This window comes from Hemibagrus wyckioides, linkage group LG22 (genome assembly GCF_019097595.1).
Source record: "Hemibagrus wyckioides isolate EC202008001 linkage group LG22, SWU_Hwy_1.0, whole genome shotgun sequence".
NCBI classification, from domain to species: domain Eukaryota; kingdom Metazoa; phylum Chordata; class Actinopteri; order Siluriformes; family Bagridae; genus Hemibagrus; species Hemibagrus wyckioides.
In genome coordinates, this window is record NC_080731.1 from 20,139,734 (window position 1) to 20,165,651 (window position 25,918).

At 41.5% G+C, this 25,918-nt stretch overlaps 2 protein-coding genes across 2 annotated transcripts; one reads left to right on the forward strand and one right to left on the reverse strand.

Moving 5' to 3' along the window:
* kctd10 (potassium channel tetramerization domain containing 10) lies at positions 1 to 4,027 on the forward strand. Its single transcript, XM_058375194.1, has 7 exons — positions 1 to 97; positions 787 to 1,000; positions 1,103 to 1,272; positions 1,462 to 1,548; positions 1,632 to 1,684; positions 1,776 to 1,971; positions 2,169 to 4,027. Exons 1-7 carry the CDS (start codon positions 95 to 97, stop codon positions 2,385 to 2,387), a joined length of 942 nt encoding a protein of 313 aa, XP_058231177.1. The 5' UTR covers positions 1 to 94; the 3' UTR covers positions 2,388 to 4,027.
* Positions 4,028 to 4,167: 140 nt separating this feature from the next.
* On the reverse strand, positions 4,168 to 17,875 carry myo1ha (myosin IHa). The gene is made up of 32 exons (XM_058375193.1): positions 16,941 to 17,875; positions 13,990 to 14,145; positions 13,688 to 13,803; positions 13,228 to 13,426; positions 12,770 to 12,850; positions 12,362 to 12,541; positions 12,163 to 12,261; positions 11,970 to 12,083; positions 11,806 to 11,877; positions 11,516 to 11,635; positions 11,322 to 11,389; positions 10,860 to 10,965; positions 10,578 to 10,658; positions 10,286 to 10,377; positions 10,054 to 10,148; positions 9,694 to 9,740; positions 9,501 to 9,581; positions 8,890 to 8,995; positions 8,592 to 8,709; positions 8,296 to 8,409; positions 7,736 to 7,812; positions 7,565 to 7,633; positions 7,401 to 7,485; positions 6,999 to 7,161; positions 6,749 to 6,832; positions 6,346 to 6,439; positions 6,061 to 6,116; positions 5,824 to 5,959; positions 5,459 to 5,529; positions 5,254 to 5,351; positions 4,948 to 5,047; positions 4,168 to 4,349 (listed from the first exon to the last, which is right to left on the reverse strand). Exons 1-32 carry the CDS (start codon positions 16,944 to 16,946, stop codon positions 4,323 to 4,325), a joined length of 3,111 nt encoding a protein of 1,036 aa, XP_058231176.1. The 5' UTR covers positions 16,947 to 17,875; the 3' UTR covers positions 4,168 to 4,322.
* Between the last annotated feature and the right edge of the window lie 8,043 nt (positions 17,876 to 25,918).

Sequence of the window (25,918 nt, forward strand, 5' to 3'; positions counted from 1 at the left end):
CGCTGAAGAATGCGGCTTAGTGCGCATGCTCAGTTTGTAACCGGAAGTGATTAATCCTAGGTTTCAGGGCCCGAAGTCGTCGGGGAGGCTTTCTATGGTAAAATACCAGTTTTTGTGGTTTTCTCCGTCAGTTTATCTGCACGGACAGTGACCGTGTTATTATAATAGGCTGAATGTTGAAATATCTTCAGTATAATCGTGTTGATTTGTTTAGTTCTTTCTCCAGGGAGGTAAAGATCAGCTGCGTGTGATTAGTAGCGGTTTAACTCTCAGTAACGGAGGAAGGTTTCTGTGTTTTTTAACGGGTTTTTTCGCGGTAATGCGTTTAAAGGCTCTTCTAAAGCTAATGATGAATTCTATTTGTGACTGATCTGATTTTGTTTTATTTTATTTTTTTCTCTCCACCTGTATTTCAATGAATCCCGCCTCCTCGATGAGGATTGGCTAATATTTAAAACGTGATGCGGAACTGTCCAATCAGCACACGGACTCACTCTCCGACGCAGCGGTCTATCTGCGCTCAGGAGGCGGGGCTTATCGGAATACGGGTGGTTAATAAGTGGAAATAGTGAATAAGGCTTTGTGTCAGCTGTAGAGTTGGGGTTAACAGCGCTGTAACCGGAAGTAGTTACACTGTATGAAATGAAAAACATGGCACTGCTGTTAAAGGTCTAACACTTTTAACTGCTCACACTTCCTGCCTCGCCCTGGTTATCTAATCTGGGCAGATTACAGCTCAGGGTTCCTCTGTAGTCATCACTGTGTGTGTGTGTGTGTGTGTTACAGGAAGAGATGTCAGGAGAGAGTGCTGTGAGCTCGGCTGTGCCGGCCGCGACGACCCGGACCACCTCGTTCAAGGGGTCGAGTCCGAGCTCCAAGTACGTGAAGCTGAATGTGGGCGGAGCTCTTTACTACACCACCATGCAGACCCTGACCAAGCAGGACACCATGCTGAAGGCCATGTTCAGCGGCCGCATGGAGGTGCTGACTGACAGCGAAGGTACTTTAACACACACACACACACAGCAGTTCCATGATGAAATCCAGCAGCTATGTAATAACTCAGAGGAGGTGATGCTCTGCTCTGTGTCTCCCCCTGCAGGATGGATCCTGATTGATCGATGTGGGAAACACTTCGGCACTGTGCTGAATTACCTGCGTGACGGCGTGGTGCCTCTGCCTGAGAGCAGGAGAGAGACAGAGGAGCTGCTGGCTGAAGCCAAGTACTACCTGGTGCAGGGTCTAGTGGACGAGTGTCAGGCTGCACTGCAGGTAACACACACACACACACACACACACACCCTACAGACTCACCAGTGTACAACACCTCTGTATAACACACATCTCCTTTCCACAGAGCTGCAGTTTATTATTTAAATGATAAAATGAACAGTGTGTCAGTCGAGCACATTGTACAGCTTCCTCTCTCTCATTTTTAATCCTATGTAAAAATTCCTCTAGAATAAAGATGCCTATGAACCCTTCTGCAAAGTACCCTTGGTGACATCACCTAAGGAAGAGCAGAAACTCATCGCCACATCGAATAAGGTACAGCAGCACGAGAAGACGCCTGATACTGCTTTTTAATGGTGAAGAAAACGTTTATTAAATCCCCTGTGTTTGTTCACCAGCCCACCGTTAAACTGCTGTACAACAGGAGCAACAATAAATACTCCTACACCAGGTGAGGGTGAATATTTATCTCTGAGGAATGATGCAGTGTCTGTGGGTGTGTGTTTAAACCCTGACGTTAAATCTGATCTCACCGTCTCCAGTAACTCGGACGACAACATGCTGAAGAACATCGAGCTGTTCGATAAGCTGTCTCTGCGCTTTAACGGCCGAGTGCTCTTCATTAAAGACGTGATCGGAGACGAGATCTGCTGCTGGTCATTTTACGGGCAGGGCAGGAAGATCGCAGAGGTGTGCTGCACCTCCATCGTCTACGCTACTGAGAAGAAGCAGACCAAGGTAACGGACAGGAAGAGCGTCTCACTGTGTGTTTATACAGACAGCAGTGTGACTCGGACACACCCCTTTATAGAGTTCTGTAAATGAAACATGTCTTTAATGCTGTAAGAGCTTTATTCTGAATTAAACTGGAGTATAGTTGTGTATTTATGTTTAACTGAATTAACTCCTGTAATGGCGTCTCTGCTGTAACCCAGGTCGAGTTCCCTGAAGCACGGATCTATGAGGAGACGCTGAACATCCTGCTGTACGAGTGTCAGGACGGCCGCGGGCCAGACAACGCGCTGCTGGAGGCCACAGGGGGCGCTGCGGGACGCTCACACCACCTGGACGAGGACGAGGAGCGTGAACGCGTGGACCGTGTGCGCAGGATCCACATCAAACGACCCGATGACCGCACGCATCACCACCAGTGACCTAACTCTCGTCTGACCTCTGACCTGCAACCCCTGTGCCTTAATCACCCAGCTCCACCTCTCTCTCCCTCTCTCTCTCTCTCTCTCTCTCTCTCTCTCCTGTCAGTGATCACATTGCTGATTGAGAATTCACACAGGAGAGGGAGGGAGAGACACACAGTCATATAACAATCACTGAATTCTGAGAGAATTCACTTCTGTCCCTTTATACGTTCTAAAATATGGTCTGATTTTCTGATTCTCTGATGGCAGGATTGCGTGCGTTGTGCTTTTTGTTTCTCTTCCATCTGCGTGAATGTAGCTGATTTTGACCTGACAGAGGAGTGTGTATATGAATAGTGAGGAAGTTGAATCTTCTGGAAGTGAGCAGCAGTCAGGAGTCTTAAACACTCAGAGGTGAAACGTTACTGCAGTCGCAGCTCTAAAATGGACAGTGTTAGCCTTTATCAGGTTGTGTGCGTGTCGCATGTTAACAGCTAATTACTGGACTGCTGAGTACTGATTGTGTGACTAACGTCTCTGTGATCGCGGATTTGTTTTGGGTTTCTCACTACTGATCAGCTTTAAGTACTGAGAATAGTGATGGAGTGAGAGAAGAGAGTGTAACTCGTTTTATCCACCAGAGGGCAGCATTGTGCTCGTTTTGCCCCTTTAGAAAGCAGGCTGTGGTCACTGAGAGCAATAACTACCCTATAAATCATGTCAGTGAGGCTGAGTGACACTTGTTTGTGATGAGGTGGATTACAGGAGGAAAAGCGTGTGTTTAATTATTAATCACAGGAGGTAGCAGTGCCTCTGGCTGTGGGTCTGCTGAGTGCTGGTGTTCATGATAGAAACACAGCTGAAGCTCTGAGTCTGGACCATCAGTAATAAAGGTAACTGTAAACTCTGCTGAAGGAGCGTTTCCCACCAGATGACAGATCCAGGATCAGCTTGTGCTTTTCACATGATGACTGTAGCTTGTATTGAAAGTGTAGAGCTGACCCTGGATCGGCAGTGACATTACTGACCCCGGATCGGCAGTGACATTACTGACCCCGGATCGGCAGTGACGTTACTGACCCCGGATCGGCAGTGACATTACTGACCCCGGATCGGCAGTGAGATTACTGACCCCGGATCGGCAGTGACGTTACTGACCCCGGATCGGCAGTGACATTACTGACCCCGGATCGGCAGTGAGATTACTGACCCCGGATCGGCAGTGACGTTACTGACCCCGGATCGGCAGTGACATTACTGACCCCGGATCGGCAGTGACGTTACTGACCCCGGATCGGCAGTGACGTTACTGACCCCGGATCGGCAGTGACATTACTGACCCCAGATCGGCAGTGACATTACTGACCCCAGATCAGGAAGCTCTGTATTATTTTTTGCTACAGTATGAAAGCTGATCCTAGATCAGCAAAGTCTCATATAATTTCAGTTAAAATATGCCTCTTGTTTAGTGTGTGTGTGTGAACTCAGTCAGTTTTATTGTCTGTCACTAGTTTTATTAAAGGCACATTATGTAATCCGTATTCTGTAGAGATGTTTGTACAGATGTGCACATGACTTAAGAAATGTTTTACATACAATTATATTTATACACTCCTTATCACAAATAAATATTTCTACCAATTTTTCCAGGACCAGAATCTTTTCTTGTGCTCGTCTATTTCTGCATTTTGTACATTTAAGTATAAAACCTTATCGTACATATGGCTTTGTGCTGCAGGTCCAGGAAACCTTTTCAAGGATGGTAAAGATGAACTGATTCTTAAATGGGGATAAAAACAGGAAACATCTGTAAGCCAGTAACAGATGTTAATTAAGAGAAGTTCTCTGAGTTATAATCAGTTAAAGAGACCTGAACAATAGTTTTTTTTCCTTCCAGAGCTGAACTAGATGTTAATGTGGGACAGTAGAAGCTGATCTTCCTCATTACTCACATCATCGTGATCTCAGCCTTGGGGTGACCTAAAATAAACAAGATTAAAGCTTTACATTAAAATTCCCTTATCTAAAGTTCACGCCCAAGACACATCAGCATTCAGGACTAATAAATAATTCCACAGCAATAAGATTTACAATATTTTATTAAGTGAGGAATAAAAACAGCATGACTCCAAATGTGTTATTCCTCATGATCCAGAGTAATAATTTTAACTGTTAATATAGAAACGATAACTTAGAGCCAGTGTGTTGTTATAAACCTGTCAGAGCTGCTGTTATAGAGAATTAATCACCTTCTGACCAATCAGGATTCAGAATTAAAATTGATGTTATATATAACTGATAAATCACTTAAAATCAGGTCTGAGTGTAAATCCCGAGACCCACACTGACCTTTTATGATCCGATTCCAGTTAATATTTTCTACAAACATTAATGACATCACTAATTCACTGATTATCAGACACTGAGTGTATTATACTATTTACACAGGTAAATAGTATATATAAATATATTTATAGTAAATATATTTAGTAATTTTAGTAAAGCAGGTAGAATTTAATTAAAGCAGGTTAGAAAGCTATTTATTAAACCAGTGTAAAGAGAGGAGGTTTTCACTCACCACCATCAGATGTCCAGTTTTGTCCTTGTACACTGTAGCTTCCTGTCCAGTGGTGAAGTCCACAAAGTTCTCCTTACCTCCACTGATCTCAAACTTAATACTTAAACAGGATCAAACATTAGTGTGTTAGCTGGACAGGTTACACAGAGCAGGTCACAACTAGTTTAGATGGTTTGATAGGGTGAGGGTATTAATAATTATATATTAATTAATTTGTAAAGATTTATGAACTAGCGAATGTTGAAGATCAATAAACCTGCATTCTTTAAGCACACTTGTGAAAAGTCAGACAGGAAGTGACATCACCTTGCCTGAAGCACATTGATGGCGTTCTGCTTTTTTGCCAGAATGCTCAGTTTGGTCAGAACTTCATAGAGGTGATCACACTGAAGTATGAGATCTCCCTAAAGGAGGACAGGACTGTCTTAATATTTAATACATTTTCATGTTTAGTAAATCTGATGGTAGTGATGGTATGAATCAGCCTAGACGCTCAATCCGATCTCAGTACCTTTTGTTTAGGGCCATCACAGACCACGTGGAGGATCATGAAAGTGTCTCCCAGGTTACTGACAGAAACACCTACAAAACATAATGACATCACAACACTGTTACACAACCTGAATACACTGACACAACTGAATCTTAACATTAGATATGATATTTTAATGACAGTATAGGGCTAATGGTGATCTACTACCATGATTCCATTTCTATAACCTGCTTCTCATTAGCACTGATGTGTGATGTGTAACTCTCATCTGTGTCTCTAAAAGCTTTATCAGTGGGAGTAATGCAGAGCCTGATAAAAAAAAAAGTTTAGCAAGTGTATCGATGAAATAAAAAGAAAACAGAACCTAAAGGTTAATAGTTCACCTTTGAGTGAGACGTACTCGACTCTCTGTTTGAGCTTGGCTTCTTCTGCTACATAAAGTGCAACCTGGGTGAGAATGAACTGCCTGGGTCGAGGCTTGAACCCGTTCCGGTCATATTTCACCACAGGAACACTGTACTGCAGAGACAGAAACACCAGAGAAACAGATAGACATGGATGAACAGATAAAACAGACAAAGGGGATAAAGTGATGATTTGCTTGGTTGCGCTATATGTACCTTGATTCGTTCCTGTTTCACTGTCTGCAGGACACGCTCGTTAATGTCCTGTTCACCTACAGAGAGACACAAGACGCCATGATAAAAAAAAGACAACAGGGTCAAACTCTCAGGATTAACCATCCAGTACAGAGCACTGATTTACACTCATTAAACCAGAGTGTGTAAATATTGAATGATAATATTTTAGGGCTTCTTAAACTATATAATAAACATGAGGATGATGATGATGATGATGATGATGATGGTAGTGATGATAATGATAGTGATATGAAGTTTACTGACCGATCCTGGTGTCCACAAAAGGCACAGCAACACTCTGAGGGTAGTTTTCCTTCTTCCCTTTAAAGATGTCGCTGGTGACCACCTTCAGCTGCAGCTAGCAGAAGAGAAGAGAAGAGAAGAGAAGAGAAGAGAAGAGAAGAGAAGAGAAGAGAAGAGAAGAGAAGAGAAGAGAAGAGAAGAGAAGAGAAGAGAAGAGAAGAGAAGAGAAGAGAAGAGAAGAGAAGAGAAGAGAAGAGAAGAGAAGAGAAGAGAAGAGAAGAGAAGAGAAGAGAAGAGAAGATTCGTCCTTTATTCATCACCACATTATTAACATTAATAATGGAGTTCACGGTGGATACGACAGGCTGTGTTACAAAATGTATGAAATGTGTTTCATAAATAAAGTTGTTGTTATTATTATTACCTGGGCTTTTCTCTGAGGTGTGATCCCTCGCACGTATTTCCTCACTAACCAGCGCGTGTGCAGCCGCCGCAGCATCTCTGACGCCTACAAGGACAAGGACCAGAGATAAAACAGGGACTGATGATCAGGTCATTAATAAAAATGTTACCTGAAACATGTGACTAAGCTGTACTCATTCAAATGAATATTAAGAATATTATGAATACAGTATTAAGACATGTTGATAGAGTAAAGTGTAATATATCACTACCTCTCTCATTACAGGTGGGGGTGTGAGCCATGTGGTTTTATCCAAAACACTTTTTGGTAGATTATCTTTCAGCCTTTTGAGGTAGCTCTGTCTGACAAACGCCAGGTACTCCGAGTTATCTGTGGTTTTTGCTTCACCACGTGTCAAATAAGCCTTAATAAATCTATAAAAACACAAATAACCAAATCACATCACGTTATGTTTCATATATATTTGAAAGTTATACTTGATGCTAATAAATAATATCTAAGATAATAATTTAAAAACTGGACACAGTATAAAATTGTAGTGCCTCAGGGAGGAAGTCAGCCTCAATATCACCCTGATCATCAGTAGAGCTACTCACTTTTAAATAAATTTCCATGGATGTCCAGTTCTTCACCCGTCCCTGGTGTTACTTACTTTTTGATGACTTTGACAGCCCAGGCTCGTTTCTCTCTCTCTTTCCGAGCCTGTACTCCTCTCCAGCATGTTTCAATTTTAGTAGCTGATGGTAGGAACACGTACGTCTTATTACCACATGTCTGATAAGATTTCTAGAAAATATCTGAAATGAAATGATGTACCTGCTTCTTTCTGTTTTTTGAACTCTCCTCTAGTTCGGTAACCCTTGTACTTGGCTTGAATCTTTGCAACTAAAAAACAGACATATCCAAATGTTCATATCATTCATACAGTATTAGAAATCTCACATCCTCATACTATCGGTCATCTCACTGAACTCTGACTCTACTGACCCAGCTCATGTTTACATATCTCATAGGCGTCCTCAGTGGCGAATAGTGTCCTGGCATAGCGGATGAAGATTTTAGTCCTGCAAACAGCAGACAGGAATTAAATCACCCTATATAATTAGATTTTTTTCAACTTCCATTATAATCTCCATTTACAGTCACTGTTAACCAGATTCAGTCTAAAAATATATATTAATAAATAGCTTTAACAAAAATAAGCTCATAAACCACTGATCCACAAACACATTTTCATACTGAGTTATCAAACACAGTACTACAATAATTTTACAATAATTAATAATAAATAAAAGTCCATAAATGTGTACTAATACTATGCATTAGAGACTGTAAGGTATAACATTCAATAAAACAAAATCAGAAACATGCTGAAAGGGGAGGAGGAACTGAACAATTTCTCAACTAAACAAAATACACTCTATATTTAATGTTATTTATTATATTTTAAAATGTGCTGTGTGTGTGGGGGGGGCAGATATAAGAGAGAGGGGGGTGGAAAAGGGAGACAGAGAGAGAGAGAGAGAGAGAGAGAGAGAGAGAGATACCGGCCCATCTTGTACTCATCAGGCTGGTATCCCAGGTGCTGCACCAGTCTCTCCACTCCCTCAGCAGGAACTCCTCTCCAGTGTGGCCAGGTATCAGGACACAGAGGTTTATACCTGCAACATCCCCATAATGTGTCTCAACATCATCATTACATCCTGAAAGAGATTGTTATCTGAAACAATTTCTCGAATTCTGATTTGCTTGATGCATGGTGCCCTACTGCTGATTTATGAAAACATCCAGACACTTGTGTTTTTCCACTGGGTTGAAAATCCACACAGTATTATAATTATACCTCTTCAGAAATTCCTCATATCTTTTCCGATATGCAAAACCGGCTCTCCTGACTCTCAGATGCTCCATCAGACCCAAATACTTCACCTGGTGCCTCACCAGCACATCATCAAACCTTCCTGGAAGTGTGAACGTAAACAGCTGAGTGTTATATTCTTTAGAAACAGATAAGGCCATTAACTATATATTCCAGAAAATCTGAATGCTAACAATAATTATAGCAAGCATTATATTATATTTCACACAGATAGGCTACCGTATAAATTAAAGTGTGTGTGTGTGTGTGTGTGCTGTCTCACCTGACTGCTTGTTGTCGTTGGATTTCAGGCAGCGAACGTACCAGGCCTGTTTAGCCATCAGGATCTCAGTTAGACCCTGGAGACTGTTCTTAAACTGAGTCGCCACCTGTGTTCACGTTCACACTCGGATTAAATTAGCTCACTCTCAGACACTTACATTTATTCTGAAATAACTGCTTTTGCTTTAGTCTAATAGCAATGAAGGTGATTTATGATAATAGTGTCTAAGAGACTGACAATAATTATTAATAATTTATAGTGTGTTTTAAATATTTCACACATTACATATATAACACTAGTAAATATCTGCAGAGAATCAAAGCTAAATGATATTAAAAAAAAAACACCATTAAACCTTTTCACGTTCAAAATGACTGAACTCACACTTTAGCATTTGGCCTAATTCACTCTGTAGAGAAGAGTACAGCAGATCTATAATGCTAGAGAACTCTGTGCTGCATAAAAATAATTCTAAAAGCATCATCATGGAGTAATAAGGGTGACTGCTGCTCAAATCATTCAGAGAAGAAGCTCCTGCTCCAAACATCAGTGGTAATGTGTTTAAAACTCCTTTCTGATTAGCTGTGTCTCATTCATCACACTGGTCTCACCGTCTCAGGTCTTCTCCTACTGTCCACCTCATCAGAAGTGAAACACTGCTGCATTATAGAGTTCTTCGACTGCCGCATCACCTATCTCACACACACACACACACACACACACAGAACAGGTTTAAGAGGTTAAATCCTGTATACTATGCCCGGTGTAGTGGGCGGAGCCCGTCTGAATGCTCTCCACACTCACCTCTTTAATGTGCCTGTACAGCAGGTCATTGTTCTTGTCAATGAAACCTGTCACAAATGTGAGAGGAGACAAATGGCTTAGAGCAAAAAGGTCACAGCCCCAAGAGAAAGAACACAGATCTGCAATTAACATTTCCATTGTCACACATTATATGGCTCAGTACTCTTATTTAAATAAGACATATTAGAGTGCTTCTCTAGCTGACTATATTATAATTCAACTACAGGAAGTGAAAAAAAAAACACTGATTAAAAATAAAGCAGCACATTTGTGTAATGGTGCATGATGAATTTATTACACTGAAATATTAAAAAGATTTTTAAATTCTTTAGAAGGGGTGTGTAATGTGACGTGTCTCACCCACGACGCAGTAAGTCACCTCGCCGGCATAATGAAGCAGACGGAAGTCGCCTCTCTCCAGACTCCTGCGGGTTTTCTTATCAGCTAACTTCTGCCTGGTAATCCATCAGAAAATCACTGATATTAGCATTTGTGAATTGAAACAAGCCTAGCTGTTAGATCTTTCAGGAAGTACTGCACATTAAAGACATAAAAATATAAATGCTTTAGAAAGGGAGGTGTTCTGACTCACGTGATGAAGTGAGGATGATTGCCCATCTTCTTCTCCATCTTTTCCAGAAAGGTTAGATCTGTCGCATCACCTGGCATCACACACTCCTCATCCTGAATCAGAATATAACAGGGATGAAGAGGTTAAAGCACAACACTGTTCAAACGCACACACACACACCTGATGGAGCTTAATGAGGGATGAAGAAATTGAGAGGATACAATACTCTTGGTAAAATAACTCAACACACTGCTGTCTCTTATCCTGCTCCTCGAAATTATTGCAATTATTGTCATTTCTGCAGTTTCTGTACCAGTACTGAGATGATCCCTCTGTGCTTCTCCTCCACCATGTCACAGATGATTTTGTTATTGAAGAACTGTACTGGTTCCCACTGAGACACACACACAGACACACACACACACAATAAGAAAACAGTACATTTATTATTAGTAATATAATAAGATGATAGCATTTGGATGGAACACTAGTCCTTTAATTCTGATTCATCCTGTGTTAGATATTTTTATTAAAGCTGTGACAGGGTGTTCCTCACTGGCCTCTTCAGTGGTTATTAAGAATGGACTTGTGTTACCTCGATGCCCTCAGCTTCATATTCCTCCTGCTCAGCCTTCAGTGTGAGCTGGATAAACAGCTGCTGGAGCTTCTCATTGCAATAATTAATACAAAACTGCTCAAAACTGAAACATAGCCATGTACACGTACACACACACACACACACACACACACACACGCGTATACATGATTACAGACAAACAAACTTCATCCATGTGCTCTTATCTTGCTACAACACACATGTGCAAGGATCACATCCTTCATTACAAGTGTCTATTTGTTTCAGGGGCTAACTGGAGTGTGTGGTGCTTTAATTAGATAAATTATTATCCACATATTCATTAATGATTGATCATTTCATATATTACTATATATGCATAAAAACTCTGAATGTTGGACTGTAGTGGTGGTTGCAGTGATTATATATATATATATTTTATTCCATTATTGATAATATTGACCACAGGAAACAGAAAAGTACCTGTTGACGTAGAAGACCTCAAACCCATAGATGTCCAGCAGTCCAATAACTGTTTTTCTGTTCGAGTCCTAGAAAGGATCATGACTAAAGTTATTGGTTTGTGTTAATTCAGCTGAGACCTAAACAGCCTGGAATTCTGGAGTTTTGAAAAGGGTTTATGAGCCTTAATCTGCTTTTCATCTTTGTTTCCTGACCTGATTCTCGAGTGACTCGTTGATGCGGTTGACCAGCCAGGTGAAGGTGCGTCCATAAATGGCTTTAGCCAGCGCGTCTCTGGCGTAGATGGCATGATCGACAGTGAAAGGACACAGAACCTGGACAACACACATTTACATCTTACAAAACATTCATTTCATTTATAAGAATAGAGCTGATCAGTACTCAGTATTAATTTTCTCAACTTAAGCCTTCCACTGTCATGACTAATTCACCTCACAGGCTCCTAATAAAAGCCAGGATGTTGAGTGAGGGGTTGATGAAGTACCTCATCTGATCTAGCTTCAATCTTCCTGTAGCTCAGAGCCTCAGTCAGAACCTGCACATGGACCCCAATCAGCTGCACAGAAAACAGCAACCTTTAATAACCATTTAAATAAATATCCAGTCATACTCTCTGTGTGTGTGTGTGTGTGTGTGTGTGTGTGGTACCTTCGATACCCAGCGCAATTCAGCATTGGAGTTGAGGACAGCATTGCCCTTGGTATCTCTATCAAACTGGACGTTCCCCAGGTGCAGAACACTTGCAATGGTTCCAAACAGATGCTACAGACATACAGATGTTAAGTACACACACACACACACACACACACACACAGCTCTTCTATAATGTCCTCGTCCTTACCTCAATGTCGCTGAGATCAAAGTGCATGACCGAGAGGGCGTTTTTCACTGATTTCCAGTCGTTCCTGTCGTTGATGGAGCTCACCTTGGCACACTCACCCTGCAGGAGTGCAGCAATAATACAGATATCAGAAATATGACCCTATGTCAGCACATCTCATTCTAAATCTCTATAGTCTACAGAACAAAATGTGTTAGACCTGTAGCAGGTAGTTGTAGTGCTGTGTGTCTCTCTCGAGGCCCAGTTGTCTCAGCAGGTCATCGTCTCCTCCCTCCAGCAGCTGGTAGAAGATGTGGAAATTTCTCTCGCCATGGTTCTGATGGACCACACGTGACTTCTCCAGCAGATAGCTGAGGATGTGACCTCCAACTGCATCTCCCTACAAGAAACGACAGAGGTACAACTTTCAGAAATTAGGAAATGAAGTGACCTCGGGATTAAACCTCAGGAGTACATGTAAAAGTATATTGTCAGCAGGTCATTTTATGTTAATATGACTTATTCACCAGGACCTTATTGTTAGTCACTGGTTATTTAATCTAAAATTAAATTAGATTTGACCTAAATATCTAAAGATAAAGGATATATTTGTAAAACCAGTTCCAACCTGGCAGTCAAACTGAATGTCCATGTACTTTCCGAAGCGACTGGAGTTGTCATTCTTCAGTGTTTTGGCATTTCCAAAAGCCTGAGAGGAAAATTAAATAATTTAATGAAATGATACAGACAACTTCTCTAATAAGAATAATAAGTGCTTCGGGATATTTAAGTATACATAAACAAATACACATAAAAAGCAAATTTACATTAGCATTGTAAGTACAGGATAAATTTACAGTATATCCACCTGGACACTAAATGTCATGGTGTGTGCTGACAAATAGATTTAATAGAATTAATTTACCTTCAAGCTCAATATGATTCTGTTAAACATGCTGCAGCAGTTCACATAATGTCTATACTTATATATTTATAACTATTCAATATTGTATTTTATCTTTTCATATGTTACTATCAATATATACAATCACACTACATATTAAATGTAAAAGCAGGAGATTTGACCTCCAGGATAGGATTGGACATGAGCATTTGGTCCCTGACGGAGTTCAGTAAGGAGCTGCTGGGGCAGCTAACGGCGTAATACTGCAGGATCTTCTTAGTGGCCTCGGTTTTTCCTGCCCCGCTCTCTCCAGAGATCAGAATGAAGTGGTTATTAGCCTCGGCTAGCATGGTCTGGTAGGCGTTATCCGCCAGGGCGTAGCTGCAATGAGGGAGAAGTAAATGCATAAGGAGGTGGAGATTGTGGCTGCAGGGTGGGTTCTGCTGAGGTCTAAAGAACACCTGAGACCTTCATATGGAGTGATTTGTACATTTACATGATTTCGTGTTTGTGTGTGTGTGTTTGTGTGTGTGTGTGCTGCAGCTGGCATATTACAGTAATAGATGTAGAGGCGATTGGTTTATGCACAATGAAAAACAAGACATGTAGAACAAATAGAAACTGTGGTACACACAGACTTACATGTGTGGTGGAAGCTCATAAAAGTTGACCACCATGTACAGGTCCATGTGCCTCTTGCTGTAGATGTCTAACTCTTTGTACGGGTTGACTGAGATCAGTAGGGTTCCAATATAAGTCTTCAAAAAGACAAATAAAATGATACCATAAATCATGGGATTAGTATAGATTTTCAAAATAAAAAGACAGCAGAGATCAAACCCATCCTGCTCTCTCCAGCTCATCATCAGTACAGTGAGAGAGTGAGGTGAAAGGAAAAGCCTGCTCTCTGTGTGCACTCAGTTCTCAGGTCAACCCAAACTCACGTATATCAGGTCCTCAGAGAAACGTTTCTTCAGGTTGTCCAGAAAGGCTGTCTCGCTGTTGTGAGCGTCCAGCAGCACCATGTCCTGGACACCGACTCTGTCTCTGGCAGTAAGCGCCCGCTCCAGGTCCAACTGGCGCACCTTACCTTTTCCTTTCTGCAAATTAGAGGAGTGAACATGATTTCCTTATGCTCTGAATGTGATTTTTTCACCCATGGCACAGGGAACATGTTGCATTTGCACTTTGACACACCTGTAGTAATCATACAACTGGACGAGTTGACAGAAATCCAAAACTGAGTTGTGGTAATCCAACCGCAAAACCTCCCACTGTTTAACTAAAGGGATGTTAGAAAGGCTTCTGTCGTATATGCAGTGTAATGAGATATCCAATTACGATGACCTCTCCGCTCAGGTCTGTATGACTGACAGCATAATTCACTGGGAATCTCATATGAACAAGCATTCCGGTTGCTGGATAGATGCCCAACTGATCGCATTACATCATCTCCAGTTCAGTGGTCTTTAAATACACTGAAATACTGTAAAAAGGTCTTTAAATACACCTAAAAAAAGTAAAATACTACAGCTCTCAAGCACAAGCGTTTAAATCTATAACTATACAGTAATATACACAAAATATTTTGCCTTCATTGTAAAAGCTTCCAGTTACTTCATGATGTTTCACTTTACACAGTGGAAATGTCCCTGGTGCTGTAAGCTGGTAAATAGGATAATATGGAGAATTTGGACTGTTTTGTCAGCGTCCAATAAAAGTCCACAATACTGTATCTCATGAGTGCCTTGGCTTAATATTTCTTTTTCTGGTATAAGCATTTATTAAAATGAAGAATAATATTTTTGAGGTCCACTTTAAACTGGTCAGCATGTAGAAAGAAAAACCCTAACAATATACTGGACGAAACATTTTCTTTGCCCTCTTTTATAGCTCACAATCCTTTCTTCTGTTCATTTTCATGTCTTCTTTTCCCTTCAGTGCTGAGAACCACAAGTTATTTGACTTTCAAATTATAATAGGGAAAAAAAGAGAAACATTAAATCTAATCTGATGAATCAAAGCCCTGGTGAAATCCTGCTCCTACTCCAGATTCACACACACACACCGAATCCTCATTAGCTCTCTACTGAAAGAGGCCGTTTTTTTTTTGTCCTGTAAATTCCCCTGGAGAAAAAGGGTAAAAAATGTCTGGACAATGAAAAAGCTTTTAAAATGCAGTCTACATTCCATTACATATATTCCCTCTGCATATCCTTTCAAAATTTATTCATTAGAAAACATTTAACGTCAGAGTGAATTTCACACTGGCCAGTCTGTGGACAAAGGAGGAGATTTGGCCTATTTGGGCTACGGGAGGAGGATGGAGGGACGGAGAAAGAGGAGAGGGCAAGGGTGTGAGGGAGGGAGGGAGTGAAGGAGGGAGGGTTCTCTGTGTTTGTCTGATCTGAGCCTCTGAAATGAGGCCTTCTTGAGACTAAATAGTGCTGTAACGGTCCGTGTCCAATTAGAGCGCCCTGCGGCTGAACAATGGGGACTTGTTATGAGCAGCACAGTAATATGGACTACAGAACCCCAAAGTTCAGGAACTCTGTGTTTGTGTGTGTGTGTGTGTGTGTGTTTGCAGTGTGAGTTTACCTTGGTTTCAACCTGTAACAACACTAAACCAAGCCTATAATTGCTAAGTGTGATTTGCTCTCAGCTGTCAGTCAATAATTTCAGCAGTTCCACTCACCCAATCACACCATCTCTGTCTCTCCATCCATATCATGCCCTTCAGAACCGACCCCAACACCCCCCCACCCCCCACTCACCCCTCGGTCTAAGCCAAAGAGGCAGGTGAACAATATCATTGAAGGTCCCCCATTTGAGATGTCAGAACTAATCTCAGTCTTGCGGTTATTGTGAAGAGGGTGGAACTCCCACACCCCCACACTTCCCAAACTCCACTTTCTCTCCCATTTGCCATCACTGTTACATGGGAACAGGCTGAACTTGGTGCTGAACAGGAGAACAATGGAACAAGGGACAGAAGGGATGCTAACACTTAAGCATGTGACACATCAAGTGTGATAGAGCACATGGACATCAGAAAGGTCAAAATCGGTTCTGTCCAAAGGAGACCCAAAATGAGACCAAAATGAGGCTTTACTCTTCAGGCATCTTGTGACTTTGACTGGTCTTTCAGGAGAACTTGCGCTGCTCATGGTCAGTGCAGCTGCTACAAAGCTTTCCTGGATTTTCACCAGTTTCATTAAAAAATTAAAAAAACCAACCAAGGTTCATCAACTCAATCACTGCTGTGGCAGATCAGGTCGTGCGGCACATTTCTTGAGCGGCGCAGTGTCTTAATTAAGAGATGGTTCTTCGGCCTAGTGTACTGTGTCCGTCACAGCTGAGTGGAGATGACCTCATCTGAGGGAAAGAAAGAGTCAGAGAGGGAAGAGAGAGAGAGAAAGAGAGAGGGATACTCATCTTCTAAAGTAGGCTAGGCCAAAGAGGGAGAAACACTATCCACGAGAGGATCTCCTGAAGTGACCCATGGGATCCTGTTACGTCCTTATTGAAGAAAGTGGGCATTAAACCTTCAGGGCTGCGTCTTATAGAATAATGATCATAACATGTGACAGACACAGGTGGGAAAACTGTGAAGTGAAAAGTTCACTAATGCTGTAAAAGTATACAATATTAGAAGAGATACACGTGTAATTAATGTGAAAGACAAGGACTATGCAAATTGTGGGAGGTTCAAATAGCATCTGGAGTTTCATTTGATTAGAGCAGTTTTTGGTGTGTGTAGCTGTACAAGGAAGGTTTGTACGTAAGTTTAGTATACACACTGCAACAAAGATCCCCACAAAATCCCCCATTTTTTATGGTAAAAAGTGATATTTGGACAGACACACAAAACATACCAACATCCTTCCAGTTATACCTGCATCTCAGCTGCTGTATGGACCAGTGGCTACTCGTTCCTGTTCTTCCCTAAAGCTCCACTGGAGATGCCACATTTAGACACAGGCTAGCCTGTGTGTAGTCTACATGCTAGCGAGGGCCACAGAAGACCAGCAAAACTCCATTCAGGACTTCAGAACATCAGAATCCACCCATCAGTGCTCTGTAGAGCCTTAGATACTCCAGAATGGCCTGTGATCGCACGGTGATCCATCGAACATTAAGTGTTAGAATTCAGAACTTTCCTGCTTCTTATGATCCACAGAGAAGTTCAAATTTATCTGTTCCAGTAGCATGTACAGTTTCCCCAAGCCCGGTATTTTAAGGCACGTCTCTTCCAGTCTCACCCAGTTTCACCTCTTCTGCTACATTTTTGTACAATATTAAAAGTTCAGACCTTCCAATATCCCTGCTAGTGCATTTTCTGGAACATCAGTCTTCTGTTCATCATGTTAGCATCACCAGGACATCCAGAGCTGGTGTGAACATGTGAACACCTGTCTCAGCACTCAGCTGCTCGAGCTACAGAGCCGGCATGCTAAATCATTCATGGCCTGGTCGGACTGGGGGTTGCAGGCAAGCAGATCTTGTTCAGTGTTTAACTGGGTGTCTCCTAATCTACTGGGTGCAACAAAGATACAGAAACACAATCCATCCAAACTCGTTTACCAGTCCTCCACTCCCTCTGAGCAGCCTCTCCTCCGTGGCCAGTGAGCTACAACGCAGGTCCGGTTACTTACTGATCTTTGATTAGCGAAATGCAATGACACCCAATCACTCACCTATTCAGTAGATTTGAGAAGAATGGTTAACAAGACTGTCGCCATGGCGAACCTCAGTCCTCCACACCACTGACCTCTCAGTACTAAGAAGCCAAAGAATCCATGGTTTACTGTATTAGATTTGATAATTAACTTCTGAATTGATCCTACTGTGATGGAGCAGAACAGAGGCCTTTCAAAATGATGTTTTTGAGAACCTTGCTTTGGATACTTGTGGTTCTGATCTTTCCACAAAGTGGACCCAGGACTTACAGACATACAGACTGAAGAGTATTAGATTAGAAGTCCAGTTTGTGAGACTATGTGGCTTAAACTCGCAGCCTAGGACACTGCAGACTTTCTACTCAAACCAAACTTGTTAGCTGTTTCTTGTAGATAAGTCTGGACTCGCCAGGCAGTTTAGCTCCTACACAGTGCAGAACATCAGATGATCTGACACTTCTAATACATGAAGTCCTATACTTGTTCTTCAGATTATTTGACTGTCGGTAAGGAAATTCATCTGCTGATCTTTACAATTTTTGAAAGACAAAATTTTGGCATTAACAGATATTATGAGTGTACCATAAGGTATACACTGATGACTGGAGTGGTGAAGGCCTCCTTCTTCATTCAGCTTTCCACATTCACAGTTGTCCCACTGAAAAACTGTGTTGTCAGGGGTACCTCACACCTCTTACACTGCCACCCTCCCTTTACACTCACACACCCCTCCAGGCCTGTAATGCTTGTCCAACCTTAACAGGCTTTGAGCCGCCCGCTGGGCCCCGGTACCGCACGAGACTCTGCAAATCCCATTACACATGAGTCACAGCATTTGATTCTCTCATTAGAGATTCCAAACAGAGAATAAGGGCGTATTATGACACAGGCTTTGCTGCGTTCCCACCGAAAATCCAACCACATCACCCTCTCTGTCGCTCTCAGTTTCTGATCTGCTCCTTGTCTCAAATCTTTGCTGTTTTGTCTTCTTTTATCAGTATTTTTTCTCATGAAAAGGCCTCACAGTCATTCCCATAACACAATCCTGTCCTGCTTTCTGCATAAGTATACTGCAAATGCAGGTAAACAATTAAATATATGACTCGTTCATGCTGAATATTTGTACATTTTTCCACTAAATGTAACTGATATTAGTTGCTGTAGTGGGAGATCATTACAGCAACATCTCGCCAGATGTTTCACTGTCACCCTTGAACATGAGTGTGATGGTATCTTCAAAAGAAATCAAAGACAACTGGCTCTGACATGCGCCACATTCGCATCACAGGGGGGTGATGAACGGATGATAAAAATGATGACAGAACTGACAAGTCCCTCTCTTGGATGGCATGAGGGTTTAATGTGACTTGTGGACATGGCCAAAGGTCTTCAGCAGGGTCAAGGGGATGACCCAATCATTGCCCCCTGGTTGTGATGTCTCTAAAGGGGTCTGAGAGAGCGAAGCTAAACACACAGCAGTGGAACTAAAGCAGAAGAGAAAGGCGACACACATCCAGTCTCCATAAGACATTTTTATATTTTATAAAAGGCTGAAACATCTTACATAACCAGGACACATGATCACCACACCATGCCTTCAATAATATATATTACAAACTACCATGTTCCTCTGTTGATAACATTTCAGCACTGCACATGCGGTCAGTGTTGTGGTCTTCCTGGAAAGACATACTCATACCTCATGCTTAAAATCTCCTGTAATGTGAACAGACACTCTGACCAAAATCCACTAGACTTTCTCATTTTCATTTATATTATAATCAAGTGTGTGTTGTGTACATACATTATCATTCCTCTGTATTTGTACACTCACTGAGCACTTTATTAGGAACACTATACTAATACTGGGTAGAGTCTCTATCTTTGCACTCAAAACAGCCTCAATTCCTCATGGCATGGGTTCCACAAGATGTTGGAAACATGCCTTTGTGACTCTGGTCAACTCATGTTGACATGAATTGTATCATGTAATTCCTGCAGATTTTTCTGGGGCACTTTCATGCTGAATCTCCTGTTCTACCACATCCTAAAGTGTTCTACTGGATTCAGATCCCAACTCTTATAATCAGATTGAGACGACTTTCGGGGTGCAACATTAACATGCTGGAAGTAGCCATTAGAAGATGGTAAATTGTGGCCATGAAGGGATTCACATGATCAGCAACAATATGCAAATAGGCTGTGGCATTCAAGCCATAACTGACTGGTGTTTATGGCCCACAGTAAGCCAAGAAAACATTAGACCACTTCCACCAGCCTGGACTGTGGACACAAAGCATGCTGGCTGCATGGATTCATGGTGATGCTTCGATAATCTGACCCTACCATCTGTGTGTCATCGGATCAGGCTGCATTTTTCCAGTCTTCAACTGTCCGTTTTTTTTGAGCCACTGCCCACTGCAGCCTCAGCTTTAGACCCCAACATGGTCACACCTGTCTTGAGATTCAATATGTTGTGCATTCAGAGATGCTTTTCTGTGGTTTCAGTGGTTATCTGAGTTAGTGTAGCCTTTCTGTCAGATCCAACCAGTCTGGCCAGCTTAGTTGACCTCTCTCATCAACAAGGGATTTCTGTCCATAAAACTGTAGCTCACTTAATTATTGCACCATTCTGAATAAACTCTAGAGACTGATGTGTGTGTGTGTGTGTGTGTGTGTGTGTGTGTGTGTGTGTAAACCCCAGAAGATGGTGGTCACACCGGCCTATCTGGCACCAACAACCACGCCACAGTCACAATCACTGACATAACATTTTTCTGATGGTCAGTGTGAACATTAGCCGGAGCTGTTGGCCTGTATCTGCATGATATTATGCACTGCTGCCAGTGATAGGAGTGCGACACATTAACAGGCTGATTAGATAACTGCATGAATGAGTAGGTGTACAGGTGTTCCTATTAAAGTGCTCAGTGTATATCCTATAGATAGATAGATGGGATGATTCATTGATATATTTAGTGACTACACAGTAAATCCTTTTGGTAAAGGATGTCCATTTACTATATGAAAATAAAATGATGTTAAAGGGCATTGTCCTTGTCCTTTAGGAACAGTGCTGTTCTGTCCACACTAATACTTTTTGCTTTTTTTTCTAGATTTCTAACAAATTGCAATATTTTTCCACAGATTTTCCATAGTCTGTGAAGCTTTCGGTTCAGATTCTCAAGCCCAATTATTCAGATCTGCAAAAAGCAAACATTTGAAGAAACATTTAAAGTGTATAAATTACATTTTTAAATGACTTTGTTTAATCTACATGAAAGAAGATGAGGTGATTTTTACTTTATGTAAAAAAAGAGCAGTAGGTTATACTAAACTATACTAAATTAGGTTACCACGAATGTCCAACCTAAAAATCCTGCATGTAGTACCATAATACATCAGTTAATTAAGTTTCTAATAATAATAATAAAGATGTTTTGCTTATTCTTAAAATAATAATCTCCTGCCAAATAGTCCTAAACAGAAACTTTCCACAGTTCTGTACACAATAATAGGACTGCTACAGATTTATTTCACATGAAGAACCTTTCAGTCAGAGATCCAGTCATTTATTTTGGTGTCACAGTAAACTAAATAATAATCTTCCACCATCACGATCCTTCTACATAATGCTTTTTTTGATGCACCATACACCGATCAAGCAGTTCTTTAGAAAACGGAGAGTTAGTTCGTCTATATCCTATTTTACCAAACTTACTGAACTTATTTTTCTGGCCCCATTATTGTGTAATGAGCAGGCCTGACGGCGCTAGGACCAGGAGGAGGCCCGGGATGGGTTTCCTTTCTGTCCGTTACTCCGCATTGATCGTTGTGACGTGGCGGATTCACCATCTGTAAACTCCCAAAGGGCTGAGAGTCAATTAACGCCCATCTCCCCTCAGGATTACCCCGGACTGGACTGAACAACGGTGCATCATCTCTACCCTCATTACACTGATAGATCTACAGGCACTTTACACAAAAGCAGTGTTTAACAAACACCACCCTGTTTCAAAACATATACAATAAGGTACATATATTTATTACAGTAAAGGGCTGTAGGATAATCTGCAGGACAGAATGTCAACATCTACAGCATCTACACTGGAGACTAAATGTTATAGCTTCCCTTTAGTTCCCTTTTTAATAAAGAAATCAGCACAGGACTCCGGCACTATACAGTCAGCATACAGATTTAGATGGATAGATACTTTATTCATCCCAAAGGGAAATTTAGTAAGTTAATGAAAATTGACTTGAAAAACAGCATGATGATGGGACTCAGTGTGATAATGTGTCTGTGTGATGATGGGACTCGGTGTGATAATGTGTCTGTGTGATGATGGGACTCGGTGTGATGATGGGACTCGGTGTGATGATGGGACTGATGATGGTGTGACTAAAATCATTAAATACCCGCGCGCGCGATTATTCAGCAATAACTACAAAACAAACGCCTAGCCAGGGTTATATTTTCCAGGATATCTGGAGTGCTTTAGTGGTTTTGTGTTGAGACAGTAGCATGTTGTCACATAATAATCTGAGTGAAATGGTCTCGTGCTCTCCTGACTACCGCGCGCCACTTTGCGCCCGATTTCCCGCTGCAGCGCGCGCGCCCTACAGAGGCGCCCAGTGTGCGCATTTACACCTGTTAAAGCCTCACACTGAGCACAGCAACACTACCGAGCACACAGCAACCCCGACACCACCTTCACACCGACACCACCTTCACACCGACACGGACACGGCACGGAGCGCTTAAAAGATAAACTCTCAAAGATCACCTTTTTTCCTATTCTTTATTATTAACATTATTATATGTTTCCATGGATTAGCCAAAGGAGTGGACCTACACGTGAGGGATGATTTGCAAAAACAGATTTCTGAAGATGATCAGAGGGTTAAGAGCGAAACTTTATTTTGAACGTGATTTTACAGAAGCGCGTGCACAAGGAGACACAACTCATTCCAAACACTTTGAACGGGAAATAAAATAGAAAGTAACTCGTTGCTTTAAAAAAAAAACTTAGCAACAAGTAACCTGAGTAGCGCGGATTTAAAAAAACAAAACAAAATCTAATTAAACTGTGCGAAAATTCTCCTAATTAACACCGGAGAAAAAGTTATTACAGCCGCAGCAGCTGCGCTTTTTTCCCGCACTGCGCAGGCGCGTATCTTAGTCTCTCAACGGCAAGGGTAGAGGAATACGACACAGCGCATGCGCACGACTGGCTCTCCAACCGGACCCGTAGAGGGAGCACTGCGCATGCCCAGGACTCTCTCCTCGAACAGGGCTGAATGAAGAGGGAAATTTAAAAAACGGTTCCAGGGACCGGGAGAGCTGGACTACTGCATCTCTCAGCTCACATCACACTTTATCCTCATTTCACTTCAGCATCACAGGTGAGAATGGGGTCACACCCTTATTTATGTCTCATTTAAAGGGAGAATATTAGCAGACGTGAGGAATAATAATAGTTCCAGGTTTCCTTTGACAGCTGAAGGTGAATGTCAGCTTGTCATTCTGTAAGAGGTTCAGGTTAGAGGATCAGATATCAGGTACCACTCTGAGGCTCCGCTCCTCTGTTTATTAGGATCTGTTCTGATATATAATCTGTTTTCAGCATTTTTATCATCTGTTTATTAAGACTTGTTCTAGTGGAATATAAATGTTAATATTTCTGTCTTGTGTTAGGAAATGATTGAAGCTGGTTGTACAGACAGGATGTCAGGACTGATGACAAATTCAGGACATAATCCCAACTCAGCGCAGGACTACAGGTAAAAACTACTGATCTTTTCTTCTTTTGGATGAACAGATTACACAGAATATTCAACATGTGTTAAATTCCGTGTGTATATAAATCAGGGTTTTAGGAAATGTGTTTAAAAAAACAAAGAAAAAAAAGAAAAGATGCAGGATTTTTCATAAGAAAAAGATCTGATAAAACGTTTATATTTTTTAATTTTGCCAAAAAAAATGATGGAATAGTGATTTATAAACAGAGCGCACAAATTGTCTTAGAGACCTTTTCGTGTTTTGTTGTGTAAACTGAAACAGGCAGTTTGTGAAAAGAGCAAGCGAATCATTTTTGGTCCTGAATGAACGTGTCAGAAAGCATCAGGTTCGAGGTGCACTACGCCCCCCCCCCATGTTTTCGGGGACACTTAACCGTTTGCATCAGTGAGCAAATAAAATCATCCCTTCTTCCGTCCACTTTGTAACTTCACTCTAATTACCGCAGGGTTACAATGAGATGTCCCACATGCTAATCTTTCCTGAGGATGTGATCTGACTCTCCTCGATACTGCTGAGTTTCTTGACCTGAGCAGACAGTGCTAGTTTATCAGTGACTGCGGATTTCTGTACACGTGTGCATTAATATAATGGAGTAATGATGATGAGGACGTGTGGAGAGCATCGAGCAGGGTCTAATTAAGATTTTAATCCAGGTTTGTGTTAAACACTCAGGGTTACGGTGGTGTGGTTTGCTCTGTGTAATGACCTCAGGGTTTCATTTCTCTGTTGCTTTGGATAACCCGCTCCTCATTTCAATAGAAAATTTATTCTGTTTGTACCAAATGTTTATTATAATAAAGGAAAGAGTGTTTTATTCATTTCCTCATGAAGTCCAGCAGTGATGTATCCATGTATGGTGGACAGAATACAAACAACTGTCTAACAAATATGAAAAGCTTTAGTTTAGTTATATTTATTATATTTTATTATATAAAATATATATTTTAAAAGGTCATACTGGTTATTGCACCTGTACTGGCTCGTTCTGAACAGATGGCCAATAGGAAGTCTTGATCAAACACCACAGAGGCTTCTTCACTTTGTTTCAGACTCATCAGGCCTGCAGTGTAGTGTTTCATTAAAGAATGAAAGAAAATTAGATATAATGATGGTATGATGATGACCAGGTGTCACACAAACAAGTGTCTATTGTATAATAACATTAAGCAGCTGTTAAACCCTGTGTGTGGTGTGGAGGTGTCATTTCTGCGGTTTGTACCTCAAAGCTTCAGTGTAAAGTTACACTCGACCGTGTGTGTCGTGTGTCGTGTGTGTGTGTGTGTGGTGGATGATTATTCATAGCCTCTTTAATGGGGCAGGCCGGGCGGCCGGAGGCCACATCCCGAATCTCTCCTCTCCACTGATGTAATTTATTCAGGTGACAGACAGAAAGTGTGCCTTATTTACCCCCTCCCCTACCCATCTACCCCCTCAGGCAGTGTGTAGCCCCCTCAGAGCCCTGGGGGAGGGGCAGGAAGGCCCGGCTCAGGGTGGAAACAGGGCAGCCAAACAGATGGCATCCTATTTGTGTGAGGCCTGTCATTCCAGCAGATTAATGCAAGAGGGTTGGTTAAAGAAAAAGAGCGACAGACAATCAGGGGCTGGAGGGGGGGAGGGAGGAGGGAGGAGAGGAAAACAATAGCGCCACGTGCCGTGGTGCAGATTTTGTCGTTCACTGACACAATAGGTGATCATTTTTCAACGAGGCCAGACCAACTGTTGCAGACGGCGCGAGCCCCGTTAACTGCGTTTCAAACGATCCCATGTTTATGTACGATTCGGCCAATGGCTGACGAGCACCACGAGTCACCTGACTCAGCTGTGTGTGTGTATCTGCATGAAGGGGGGTCACTACAGTGTCTGCAAAATAACCGAAAATAGTGAGGGTTGTCATAGCAACCCCAATTATCAGGCTCAATAGTGAGCAAGTGGAGAGGATTGGAGGGCCTCTTTCTCTCTCTCTCTCTCTCTCTCTCTCTCTCTCCTCCTTTCACTGCACTCTTGAAGCAATGTAAATGTTTTTCTTTTTTTTTCTTTTACCATACAAATATTTTTTTCTGAATTATTCAAGATTGAACGATTAATTTAATTAGGAAACAACTAAAATTTATTGACAATCCGTTTGAAAAAAAAAACAAAACAATAACTATCAATAGAGAATATTTTATTGTAGTTTTTTTAAAGAATGCACTGATAAACATTTATAAAGATATTTATATCATAATAAATAAATCCTGACTGTTTGGAGGATAAAATGTTTTGTTTCCCAGTCAAACTTTAAAATCTTCTCCTTTTGTAAATCAGTATAAAGTGTATTACTTCCTTTATGCCAAATTAAATGTTGTGTGTGTGTGTGTGTTCATGTGTGTGTGTGTGTGTGTGTTTAGACTC